Below are 13,987 nucleotides of genomic sequence, written 5' to 3' on the forward strand. Positions count from 1 at the left end.
AATTAGAGATGCAAAAAAAGGATTTTGAAGGGCACATTGTTAAACACATCAAGACTAACGATAAGAAATTATTTAAGTACTTTAGCAGCAGTTACTGTAGAACACAGGCTGTAGGTGTCTAGGGCTTCCTAGAAGCACCTGGTTGTCCACTATGTGAACGGACTGCTGGACTTAACGGGCCTTGGTCTTCCTTACATTTTTTCTTACGTTCATATGCTCTTATGACCCAGCAGTAGATACACCAGTTCATCTGTTTTAGCTCTTAGGCCCAAAGTAGACACCATGGGGATTGGGTAAGAGCAGTATAGTGTGCTTGGCTCTCCTACTGAAACATCCATGAAAACTCTGTAGTCTTGGGACTGGGTAAGAGCAGGGTACCTTCCATGACTCTCCTCGTGGAAACAGCCATGAAAACCCTGAAACCACATGGTCTCAGAACCCTGGAGCTTGATCATTCAGGCCAGGGCAACAGAAGGCTCTGATTTCAAACAGGGAGTTGGAAATATGTACTTGATTAATTAAAAATATCTCTAGAACTGTATCTTTACCCTTGGCAGTGCTTGGCAATGTGTGTGTGGCTTTATTCAGTAGAACAGTACCCATTTGTGTGGGGCGGCCATATGTTTCCTCAGTCCAGACTTGCCTGGAACTTCCATCGCTTCAAGCAGCAAGGAGCTTTGGATGTGATCCCAGGTGTGACAGGAACTGGAGAAAGTAATATTTTAATTAAATCTACGGTTTTCGCTCAAACGAATCCGAAATGTAATCCCACTAACTAAATATTCCCCGAGATGGATGGGTAGGCACCGTTCTGTATTCAGGGGCTGTGACTTCAGATGGACTTTGCAAGCCCAGGGAGGTCCCCGAAGGACCATTTGATCGTTTTATTGCCAGTGTTGATATGCAGAATTGGAAGGTAGCCAAGCACCTTAGGTAGGCTAATCTTCCGAAATGATATATGATGCCCGTTCATCTCGTTTGCTTATTTGGTGAAGCAATCAAAGCATGCCAATTTGTATAACCCCTTGGAGTTTTCTGCCTAGCTTCCTGCCTGGTCAGTTTAATGAGGTTTTGTGTACATTGCATTTTTATCTCTGGTGCCAGTCCGCACCCCTGGGGGTCCCCCAAAACTCTGGCGCCAGAACAATGTAATGAACAGAGAGGGGGGTGGTTAGATGGTGCTGGAAGCATTTCCCACCCTCCTGCTTCGCCCACTCACGGCATCAAGATGGATTCACGTTCCTCCTGGGTTTCCCCCAGCTTTTCCCCAGCCAGAGGGGTGTAATTAGGGTTGCCAGGTCCCTCTTTGCCACCGGCAGGAGGTTTTTTGGGACGGAGCCTGAGGATGGTGGGGTTTGGGGAGGGGAGAATATCGATTCTATAGGTTTTCAGAAAAACCAGTACTCTTTCTCAAAATAGGGCCTAAGATCTTCGCCCAGTCCTCATTATAATTACACCTAAAAAGGACATGCTCCAATGTTTCCGGTTATCCACTACTACAGGGACGGAGCCTTTGTGAGGAGAGGAAAGAAAGGAGATTGTAAGTCAGTTTGATTCCAAAGGGAACAAATCCATTGTTTAAATATATTTTTTATTTCATCCATTGTGGTGTCTTGCATTAAGAAGCGCAGGAGGAAGGCCTGTTTGCCCCATAGCTGTGCCGCGGTGAGGGGCAGCCCTGGAAGCTCCACAGAGCCTCTTTTCTAGACCATATTGCTGTAACTGCAGGCATCTCCAAGCAGACATATGTTTTTGAAGTTAATCTTGCTTTGTTTTATTTGTTTTCTTTTCTTTCTCCTTTTTATTATTTCATAACATTAGCTGACCCTCGTATTCTAGGATACCAGCCAAAGAGAACGGCTCAGCGAACTGTTCACATTTATAGAAACCACACCTAACGTTCTTACGACTTGTAACAAGTCGCTACATTTTAAAAGGGGTTTTTTCCCTACAACAATTAACTAATTTGTTTTTGTAATTAGTCTCAGTATCAAGTCTGGTTCTGTTCTCAAGGAAGTGAATGCTTTCAAAATATTTTCAGAGGGTAGCCATTTTGGTCTGTGGTGGAACAGCTTGATTCGAGTCCACACCTTAGAAACCAACAAGATTTTCAGGGTATAAGCTTTTGAGAGTCCCTTCATCTTTCAAAATATTGTAATGTCTAACTAATATTTGAAGAAGAAGAGTTGGTTTTTGTATGCTGACTTTCTCTAACACTTAAGGAAGAATCAAACCGGCTTACAATCACCTTCCCTTCCCCTCCCCGCAACAGACACCTTGTGTAGGGTTGCCAGGTCCCTCTTCGCCACTGGCGGGAGGTTTTAGGAGTGGAGCCTGAGGAGGGCGGGGTTTGGGGAGGGGGGACTTCAATGCCATAGAGTCCAATTGCCAAAGCGGCCGTTTTCTCCAGGTGAACTGATCTCTATCGGCAGGAGATCAGTTGTAATAGCAGGAGATCTCCAGCTACTACCTGGAGGTTTAAATAACAATAGCACGAAGGCTCAATTTGAAAATCAGTCATACAGTTATTTATTAACGACAATTTCTGCAGTGCTTAACACAAAATACAAATTGCAAAATACATCACAAAAAGAATCACATCAATATCTCAAAGGAGCAAGTCCATTGCAACCCATAGAAGAAGCTATGAGCCAAATCAAAGGTAAGTAGAAACCATAACGAAGAAGTGGTGAGCTTCCTTTCAGTTCCACTATTCCAAAAACGTGGGGTTGCTGCTCTGGTGGTGGGTGGGGCTGAGAGAGCTGTAACTAGCCCAAGGTCACCCAGCTGGCTTCCTGTGTAGGAGTAGGAAAACCAATCTGGTTCACCAGATTAGAGTCCATGTGGAAGAGTGAGGAATCAAACCCGGTTCTCCATATTAAGAGACCACCACTCTTAACCACTATAGCACACTGGCTAATCAAATCTTTCTGTACCATCAAATGTCCAACCCTCACAATGTGCCCCAGCGAGTACAGCAAAGAAGGAAACAGGGTCTGGAAATGGTGAATTAAATGGTAGGTGACACAAGGGATAACAGAAAGGGACTGTAGAACACAGGAGGAAATATGACCCCCTGACACACACTCCAAGAACGATCTACATCGAACACTTACCTGCCTCTGCCTCTTGGGTTAGATCCAGAATAAATTGGCAATTTACACCAATCCCCTCTTCCCGCTGCAGACCCCCCTATGTCATACCTTGGAGGGGCTGTGGCTCAGTGGTAGAACATCTGCTTGGCATGCAGAAAGTCCCAGGTTCAATCCTCGGATTCTCCAGTTAAAGGGACTAGGCAAGTAGGTGATGTGAAAGACCCCTGCCTGAGACCCTGGAGAGCTGCTGCCGGTCTGAGTAGACAATACTGACTGATGGACAAAGGGTCTGATTCAGTATAAGGCAGCTTCGTGTGTTCATGTGTTCATTCTTCAGGGTCTGTATCCCCCGTGAGCAGCATTTCGTGAAAATCAGTGGGCTGGAGTGGGAGGGGTATGGAAGGAAAGTTCCATTCTGCTGATAGAAAATGTAGTCTGGATGCAGCCCCCTAACTGTCAGCTAGAGCAAATGCCTCTTCAGAAGCCAGACTTCCTCCAGAGTAGAGGCTGTCAGCAGTGCTTATAGGCCTGCCCTACTTGTCCACTCTGTGCCCCGATGGATGGGAACCGAGACCCCCAGCTCCACAAGGGATCACTTCTCTTACACTTGCAAAGGAAAAAAAATCACAAATTCATGTTTCTCCCGTGCCCTCAATATACTGGCTATTTAATTAATCACTTCCAGGAGCACAATTACACTGAAGCAGCACAGAAAATAGTAATTAAAAAGTCCCACACTTGCAAGTGAAATAAGTTCATGTTTCTCCCCAACCCCCACCCCTTTTTATAAATGTTCTTTTAATTAAACACTTCCTGATCTCATTTCCTTTTGCAGCAACTGTGTAAAAATAACAGGGAAGAAGCCACATTGTGGGACATTTAAAAATGTCAGTACCATCAGGAAATAGAGGGACACAACCCACCAGTCATCCTGTCCCACAATCCTCCTGTCCATAGTATCAGTAACATTTTTTGCCAGTCCATACAGGAAAGGCTAGGTGCTGCAGTCCCATTCGGAACCAAAACTGTTGTCCCAAACCAGCTCTGAAAAAGACAGAAGGAAACATGGGAAGTATCAAATCATAGCGTTGGAAGGGGCCATCCAGGCCATCTAGTCCAACCCCTTGCTCAATCAGCCTAGAGCATCCCTGAAAAGTGTTTGTACAGCCACTGCGTGAAGACTGCCAGTGAGGGGGAGCTCAGTACCTCCTGGGAGCCAGTGTGGTGTAATAGTTAACAGCGGTGGACTCTAATCAGAACTGGGTTTGATTCCCCACTCCTCTACATGAAGCCTGCCAGGTGACCTTGGGCCAGTCACAGTTCTCCCAGAACTCTCTCAGCCCCCCGCCCCCGGCACCTCACAAGGTGTCTGTTATGGGGAGGGGAAGGGAAGGCTATCGTAAGCCGCATTGAGACTCCTTAAGGTAGAGAAAAGTGGGGTATAAAAACCAAGTCTTCTTCTTCTCCCTAGGGAGCCAATTCCACTGCTGTACTACTCTTACCATAAAAACAGTTTCCCCTTATATCCAGCTGGTACCTTTCTGCCCATAATGCATACCCATTATTGTGAGTCCTATCCTCTGCTGCCAACAGGAATCGCTTCCTGCCCTCCTTTATGTGACAACCCCTCAAATACTTAAAGAAAGCAATCATGTTTCCCCTCAACCTCCTCTTTTGCAGACTGAACATTCCCAGGTCCCTCAACCTTTCCTAGTAGGGCTTGGTCTTCTGGAATTGATTCCTTTTGCCAGTGATATCGTTGGTGTTCTCAGAGCACAAATGCATGGACAAATGGTGTCCAGACAAAATGGCCAATGCTGGAGCAACCCATCATACTGCCTTCACCAATTAGGGGAGGGGCTGTGGCTCAGTTTGTAGAACATCTGCTTAGCATGCAGAAGGTCCCAGGTTCAATCCCTGGCATCTCCAGTTAAAGGGACTAGGCAGGTAGGTGATGTGAAAGACATCCACCTGAGACCCAGGAGAGCCACTGCCGGTCTGAGTAGACAATACTGACTTCGATGGACCAAGGGTCTGATTCAGTATAAGGCAGCTTCATGTGTTCATGTGTTCAATTATTTACAAATTCTTACAGGTCTCCTCTCTACATCTCCAGCTGGCTTTTTTGGCCCAGCTTGGAGATCTCCACAGCTACCCACACCTAAACCTGCTCCAGGATTGTCATGACTCTACATTATTTTAAGCTCCTAAAATCTTACTAAGTACTCTGTCACAAGTAAAAGGGAATGGCGGCTAGAATGGTTTGCAATCTATTGGATGTGGCACGACAGGAAGAGACGGGAACAAAGAGGGAAATAAGAAAATACACAGGGTTCTGGTAGAATGGGCACTGATTTGATTCTTTACATAAAGGGCTCGCCCTATTTTATGGGTAGGGTTGCCAGGCCAAACCTGGTAACCAGTGGGAAGATTTGGGGCGGGGACATGGGGAGGCATGCAACATTGGCTGCATTTCTACGTCACTTCTTGGAAAAACCTGTAAGTGATGTAGAGTAGCTCTAGGAATCGCCAGGAAATCTGTGGGAAAACAATAGTGTCTCTGGCAATTCCTTGAACTACCTATGTCATTTCCAGGGTTTTCCCCAGAAGTGACGTAGGGATGCAGCTAACATTACCCCAACCAGAGGACTGGCAAGCCTGTTTACAGGTGAGCTATGTTTCCTTTTTTGGTCATCTTGAGAAGGCAAGAGTCACTGGAAAAGACAATAATGCTAAGAAAAGTGGAAGGCAGCAGGAAAAGAGGAAGACCCAACGAGATGGATTGACTCAATCAAGGAAGTCACTGCCCTCAGTTTGCAAGACCTGAGCAAGGCTGTTAAGGATAGGACATTTTGGAGGACATTGATTCATAGGGTTGCCGTGAGTCAGAAGTGATTTGACGGCACTTAGCAGACACACGCATGTTTCCTTATCCGCGTACTTTATACTCTTCTTTCCAGCAGCCCTCAGATAACTGAGATCAGCCTCAGTCTTCTACTTGGGAACCTAGGGTCTAGTACAGCCATTTTTAAGTGGGCATTGCAAGTCCTGTGATGCAGGACCAAGAACGTGCCCCTACTCTGCACCCCATGCATAACCTGTGACCCATCCTCTCTACAAAGAAATCTGTGGAAAAGACCTTTGGAAAAGACGCAAATCATTTAGTTGAAGAGCCCATGTAACAGATGTTTGTTTCGGTGCTTGGTTTCTCAGGCCTCTTTTCTTCTTTTACAGTATTCCCCCCATACATCCTGAACACACTTCAATGGTTTTAGAAGGGTGTAACTTTGTTTAGGATGCCTCGGTCTGTTGCCTAGGTTTCAAGATGGTTGTCACCTGCTATCCTCATCTATACACTAAAGCGTTACAAAATACTCCTAGTGGGGGCCAGTGCAGTATGTAATGAAATGCCTCTGTAACATCCAGTAGAATATAATGGGAAATTAAAGACAACAATCCTCAGTGTAACAGTGATAAACTTTCAGTGGTAAGGTGGGGTGGGGTGTCCCTTAACTTTAGGTTGTAAAACCTAAAGTGGGGGGAAATGTGGAGGAAGCAAAAGCCAGAAAGAACAGGAATAAAGAACTATAAATCCTATTTTAGCACTAACATCTGCTGTATTATTTCTGATATATATGCTGTGTAACTATATTTGTAAATGCGTCTTTGGCACTTCATTTAGACAGACTGAAAAGCATATTATCCCTGCAGTGAAATGTATACGATGCACCTTTCAGCGTATAATAGATTTTGGGTGGGGAACGAAATGCATATCATATGCAGGGAAATAGGCTCTATATGAAAAATTCTGTCCACAAGAATTCCTTCTACTCGATCTCAAAATTCACGCCTCTCCCTCTGCTTTTGCATTTAAATTGGTAGGCCCAGCATTCCACCGTGTCTCTCCGAGCTGCCGTTTTCGAGCTAGCAATCTCAGTCTCTCTTCCCCGCCCTCGTTTTTGCAGTCCCAGCAAAAATAGAATGCGCCTATTGACCCCTGTTTGTTTGTGCGGCAACAGACTAACACGCCCGCTGCTCTGGAAATTCGGGATCACGTAGGACTCCCATACATGGCTGGTGAGCGGTGTTCAGCTTGATGTGACCGAAGTTTCGCGGGCCTGCTTTAGACAGCGCCTACAGGTTCTGGGTCCTTTTTCTCGCATTCTAAATTAATTTAGAAAGTGCCAACTCAAGCTATTCGCAGGATCTCAGCTTGCAAAAGATTCCTCTTGGGCTCAGACCTTAAGGGTCTAGAATATAATTGTGTAAAGGCAAGCGTAGAGTCCCATATGTAAAGACAACGTGATGCAGGGTGAATACAGCCTTACTGTTATGAACGATTGCACAGCATTTTTATACTTTTTAACCTATCAAAAAAGTATTAAATATTACTTTGGCTAGGAACAAGGAAGCTATGATTTTTGTCCCAAGCATTGAAAAATCATGAAAAAAGAATCCAACATTAAAATGGAAACAAAATAGTCATGAAATTCGCTCTGACCTGGATGGCCCCAGATAGCCTGATCTTATCAGGTCTCGAAAGCTGAGCTAAGATCCAGGAGATCCCTAGTTCAAATCATATCTCTGCCAGGTGAGCTTAGGTAAATCGCTCTGTCTCAGACTTAGACCCCCATCTGCAATATGGTAATAATATTGGCCTACTTTAATGGGCTATTGTATGTATTACTGTGATAATGTATGTGAAGTCCATTGAGCTCACCAAGTGTTGTATACACGGCTAAGCATTATTATCCATCATTCATCATGGGAATTAATCTTTTGGAAGCTAAGCGGGGTCAGCCCTGGTTAGTACTTGGAGAAGTGGACTCTGATCTGGAGAAACGGGTTTGATTCCCCACTCCTACACATGAGTGGTGGAGGCTAATCTGGTGAACTGGATTTGTTTCCCCTCTCCTCCACATGAGGAGTGACCTTGGGCTAGTCACAGCTCTTAGAGCTTTCTCAGCCTCGCCTACCTCATAAGGTGACTGTTGTGAGGAGGGGAAGGGAAGGTGATTCTGAGCCGGTTTGATTCTTCCTTAAGTGGCAGAGAAAGTCGACATATAAAACCCAGCTCTTTTTCTTCTTGGATGGGAGACTACCAAGGAAGTCTAGGGTTGTTACGCAGAGGCAGGCAGTGGAAGACCACGTTCATCTCTTGGCTTGAAAATCATGCAGGGGTCACCATAATTCAGCTGCAACTTGCCTGCACTTTCCTCCATCACCATAAATCCACACCAGGCAGCTACACACATATTGACTGATACAAAACCTCTACGCTTGGCTGGAGTTGAGTTACACATGAAATGCAACTGCTGCCTTTCTGTGATTAAGTAACAGTGGGGCATGTGTAAGTATTGATGCTGGTGAAGTTGCTTGATAGTTTTTTCTACAGAGCTCTGGCATAAATGCAAGGATTCTGCTGCAAATGTTGACTTGCTAGGGTTTTCCCTTTGCAGATCGTGGACGGCAAGCTGTGGTTCCAGCTGGACTGCGGTACCGGCCCGGGTATCCTGGGAATTTCCGGCAGGGCTGTCAATGATGGGAGCTGGCACTCGGTCTTCCTCGAGCTGAATCGGAACTTCACCAGCCTGTCTCTGGACGACAGTTACGTGGAACGACGCAAGGCCCCGCTCTACTTCCAGACGCTGAGCACCGACAGCTCAGTTTACTTCGGCGCCCAGGTACAAGTGGATAACGTCCGCGGCCTGACAGACAAGAGGACCACGCAGGTCTTGAGCGGTTTTCAGGGCTGCCTGGATTCCGTCATCCTGAACAACAACGAGCTGCCGCTGCAAAACAAGCGCAGCACCTTTGCCGAAGTGGTCGGCCTGACGGAGCTGAAGCTCGGCTGCGTGCTGTATCCCGATGCCTGCGAGAGGAGCCCCTGCCAGAACGGAGGGACTTGCACAAGTGTGCCATCTGGTGGTGAATATCTTGCATTCAACATTCTGTTTTCTTTTTCTGGGAGAGGGCTTGGTGTGGTTTGGGGGTTCTGGTGCAGGGAGTCTTTTGAAGAAAGATTTCTAGCACCAGACTTCAGAAGATGGTAGAACTGTCCCATGCCTCCCCATAGCATTTCTTGGATTGAACCCACAACACTACCAGTTTAGTAATTTTACCCCCATTTGTCCGCTATGTTTGGGTTCATTGGCCTGGATTTTTCAAGTGAACCTGAAATAATCTGAATACCCATACTGATAAATGGGTATCCGGCTTTATTTCCGGGTTTCCTGGAAAAATTTGGGTCCATTATAGTATATATGGAATTTTTTTAGGAGCTTGGGAGAGAGGTGTTTTTTAAGGTAGAGTCACCAAATTTTCATGATAGCTGCAAGTGACTCTCCTTGCATGAACCACGAAGTTTGGTAAAGTTTGGGACGGGGCTCCAATTTTATGGGCCCCTGAAGGGGTTGCCCCCTTTCTCCATAGAAAAGCAAGGTAAAGTTTACAGTGCTTTTGTATGGAGGAGGGGGTCAGCCCCTTCAGGGGCCCATACAATTAAACCCCAAAGTGGCGATCAGCATTACCCTGGGCATGTAAGAAAGGGCCACGAGAACCAAACACTGACTCGTTTCTTCCTGCCCTCCCTCTCATGATCTGCCAAGGTTCACAGAATCAACATTGCTGTTAGATGGCCCTCTTGGCCTTTGCTTAAAAACCTCCAAAGAAGGAGGCCCAGGCCTGAAGAAAAATGCCCTGCCCCTTTAATAAAAGCTTAATGAGTTAAAATGAACAGTGGAAGCTTTTCATGGCAGGAATGTAAATAACTTCACCTGGTAAGTAACATCCTATTAAGCCCCTATTAAAGGGGCAGGACATTTTTTCTCCAGGCCTGTTGGAACCCAGCTGGTAAACCCAATTCGCAGTTCTGTGAGAACAGTGTCAGGATTAAGCCAGAAAATCCATGTATTTATTTAGAACCATCGTTAAGATAAACTATGGCTAATTAACCAACTTCAGGATATAATAACCAAAGTATCCTGTTGGATCAGGCCAGGGGTTCTTCCAGTCCAACAGCCTGTCTCACACGGTGGCCAACCAGTTACTCTAGAGGACAGCAACAGAAAATAGAGGCTGAGGCCTTCCCCTGATTTTGTCTCCTAGCATTGGCATTCAGAGGTATCAGTTCCTGGTTCAACATTTCCTAACAGGTGATAGTTAGTAGAGTGGCCCGCGTTCAGAGGATCACCCTATAATACAATTAAACCACAGTTCTGTGTGATATCTGAGCCAAGCCTCACTCTCTACAACCATCACCATCTGTGCAGTTCTGCCTCATTTGGGCCAGAGAATCCTTCGGTGGTCTGAACGTTCACATTTACTGCTTCTCAATTTAATTTCGTTTTACTGCGAGTCAGCCCAAGAGTAAGTCGGCCAAACTGAAAAACGGCGCCCACGCAGCTGAAGGAGCATTGGCGTATTAAATGTCTAGACCGCAGGCTGGGCGTTGAGAATCCGATAGGCAGTACCTGGGCGCATTTCAGCCCTAACCTGTGAGTTTAAGCATTCTTTATCTGCAAACGGGAGGTTAAGAAAAGAGAGCACGTGGAAGGCAGCAAGGAGGGGAAGGGTAATAATTCAAAAGATGGAGAGGCTTTCGAGAAAATTGCTAAACGAGATTATTTATGTCCCCTCCCCCAGGGGGGGAAGGATGAAACGAGTGCCGAACTTTAACTTGGACTTTGTATAACAAATTAGGTCAAGCATTCCCCGCATGAATAGAGGGAAGGAGGAAAGACTTCCCTCATTCTATTGATTTCGCTGGCATCTCTTTACACTGTTGCTCAGCAAACAGCGCGATGTGCAAATTGAAACCTTTCTAACAAATCACTTTAGGATAATGTCCCCCTTCCTCCCGTCCTCCCTCCCTCCCTCCCCAGGGTTGGGGATTTGCCATTTACATTGGCTGCCGGGAGGAAAGGGCTATATACATTCATCTCCAAATGATGGGTCCATTTTATTAGGAGAGGCATATAAACCGCTCGCGTCAGGCCAGCTTGCTGCGGCATTTTGCACTCCAAAGCTGCTTAGGTCTCCGTACGCTGCCGCTGCCATCGGAAAGCACACACCCCGAGGGGATAGTTCAGCTCTCTCTCGTTAGGAAATCTATTTGCTCGAGTTCTTTTTTTCCCACTGTCTCAGCAGTATATGTAAATAAAGGATTGTTATGGTGCCATAATTTTAAAGCAATGGGCCCTAACTATACATCAGCCGATCTATAAAGCAATCCGCTGTGACATCGCCAGGGCCGCTCTCTCCTTCTTCTCATCCCCCTCTCTCCCCCAAGGCAAAATAATTTAGTTAGGCCAAACAATCCTCCGTGTACAAAAGAAGAGAGCATCTATAATTAAATCAGATTCAATGGGATGCCTCGTGCTATGTCAGATTGCAGCACAGCGTTCGAGACTGGCGGGCAGTCGCGTTTGCTGGCAGGGGTTCTGGCCGCAGCCTAGGGTTGGTAACCTCAGGGTGGCGGCTGGAGATCTCCTGCTGTTACAACTGATCTCCAGCCGATAGAGAGCAGTTCCCCTGGAGAAAAATGGCCACTTTGATAATTGGACTCTATGGCACTGAAGTCCCTCCCCTCCCCATACCCCGCCCTCCTCAGGCTCCACCCCAAAAACCTCCCACCAGTGGCGAAGAGGGACCTACTGCAGCCGCAATGGAATGGAACTTGGGGCCCTTAGTCCATGTTGCACGACCATCGGAAACACTTTATACTTTGCTTTGCTCCCCGATGAGAAGGCAAAGAGGCTTACAATATCAGTATCTCCTCCTCCATTGTATACTCACAATGACCCTTTGAAGTACATTAGGCTAAGAATGTGTGGCTGGTCCAAGGTCACCCAGAGAGCTTCTGTGGCCGAATAGGGATTTGAGCTCCTCTCTCCCAGATCTTAGTCTGACACTAACCACCACACCAAGTTATTTCTGCTGCTGAGAGTGTACTTTGACTCGAGCATGGTTAATTTGTGGAACTCCCTGCCCCAGGATGTGGTGGTGGCTGCCAACTTGGAGTGCTTTAAGAGGGGAGTGGACATGTTCATGAAGGAGAGTGCTATCCATGGTTACTAGTCAAAATGGATACTAGTCATGATGCATACCTGTTCTCTCCAGGATCAGAGGAGCATGCCTATTATATTAGGGGCTATGGAACACAGGCAGGATGCTGCTGCTGCAATCGTCTTACTTGTGGGCTTCCTGGAGGCCCCGGGTTGGCCACTGTGTGAACAGACTGCTGGACTTGGTGGGCCTTGGTCTGATCCAGCCTGGCCTTTCTTATGTTCTTAAATCACAGCCACTTCAGGTTGCCTAATGAGGGAAAACAGATCTCTGGAAACTATTATTACTCACCCTTTACTTTTTAAAATGTATATCAGATATATAGTCCCAAACTGTGCAATGTCTGATTCAACCTGAAATAAAATGTAGGAAGCAAAATTCTTAGCTGGTTCTACCTCCAAAGAGAAGCTACCGATTCCTTTTATGAAAACAAAACAGTGTCGTCGCATTTAGTGATTTGAACAAAACAGGCTGTTATCTGAGTTCTCTGATTATGGATCTAAGACTTTAATGTCTTAGAGGAGAGAGGAGAGACTGAGATTGAGGAGAGCCAGTGTGGTGTAGCGGTTAAGAGTGTCAAACTTGTATCTGGGAGACCCCGGTTCGAATCCATACTTGTGCCATAGAATCTCTCTGCGTCGCCTTGGGCCAGTCATACTCGTTCAGCCTAACCTACCTCACAAGGTTGTTGTGAGGATAAAATGAAGAAGAATGATGTCAGCCTCTTTGGGTTCCCATTGAGAGAAAAGACGGGGCGTGGTATAGTGCTTAAGAGCAGTGGTTTGGAGCGGTGGACTTTAATCTGGACAACTGGGTTTGATTCCCTGCTCCTCCACATGAGTGGCGGACGCTAATCTGGTGAACTGGGTTGGTTTCCCCACTCCTCCACATGGACTGGTCACAGCTCTCTTAGAGCTCTCTCAGCCCCACCTACCTCACAAGGTGCCTGTTGTGGGGAGGGGAAGGGAAGGAGATTGTAAGCCGGTTTGATTCTCCCTTAAGTGGTAGAGAAGGTTGGCATATAAAAACCAACTCTTCTTCTTCTAATTAAAAAGTAAAATAATAAGTCAACCTAATGCTCCTGCTAGGATCAGTCGTGTAGTGCCTCATTGGGGCTGGCGGTTATGGCTGAACTGAGCTGGCAACTTGTGTCTGTGGAACGACGCTGGCTAGCAGAATAAGATGCAGATTCTTAAAACCAGCGAGTTTCAAAGCCAGCCACTAGAGGGAAATGAAGACCCACGCAAAGGTGGTCTACCTACAGTCCATGCTGACCTTCCAGGCTGAGGCTGTTCTGCTTGGAGATTTTTATCGGCCAGTCATCTCTGACATTTTCCTTCTCCCCCCTCCCCTCCTACCGCTTTTCCTAGGTTACCAGTGCAGTTGCCTGTCTCAGTTCACAGGCCGCAACTGCGAGTCAGAGATCACCGCCTGCTTTCCGAATCCTTGCCGCAACGGAGGGTCGTGCGATCCCATCAGCAGCGCCTTCATCTGCAGTTGCAAGAACGGGTTGACAGGAGTGACGTAAGTAAGCCTGTACTGCCTGGAGCATGAAGAACCCCTGTGCTTCAGAGAGCCATACATTGAGCACGCTGTAGGTCATGTACAAGGGTACAGATTTACCCTCTCTCATTCCGGTGAAATACCTTGCGCCGTTCTCTGAGAAGGTCACTTTGGACTGCCAATCAGGGCTCCAGGACCATTGGCCTGACTCAGTATAAGCGCCACGTATTCTTCTCTTCTTATGAGATCATTTTCATTATGGAGGTAGTGACCATGGCTTAGTGGTAGCACAACTGCTCGGTATGCAGAAGGCCCCAGGTTCA

The 13,987-nt window shown here is 46.5% G+C and overlaps 1 protein-coding gene across 3 annotated transcripts in view; it reads left to right on the forward strand.

Annotated features, from left to right (window-relative positions):
• The window catches only part of FAT3 (FAT atypical cadherin 3), a 372,853-nt gene that overhangs the window by 343,997 nt on the left and 14,869 nt on the right, over positions 1-13,987 (forward strand). For all 3 annotated transcript variants that reach the window (XM_056858070.1, XM_056858072.1, XM_056858071.1), the window contains 2 exons: positions 8,555-9,023; positions 13,532-13,685. In XM_056858070.1, coding sequence (XP_056714048.1) covers positions 8,555-9,023; positions 13,532-13,685 — 623 coding nt within the window. The remainder of the gene's footprint in view (positions 1-8,554; positions 9,024-13,531; positions 13,686-13,987) is intronic.

This window comes from Euleptes europaea, chromosome 12, assembly GCF_029931775.1.
Source record: "Euleptes europaea isolate rEulEur1 chromosome 12, rEulEur1.hap1, whole genome shotgun sequence".
Classification (NCBI taxonomy): Eukaryota; Metazoa; Chordata; class Lepidosauria; order Squamata; family Sphaerodactylidae; genus Euleptes; species Euleptes europaea.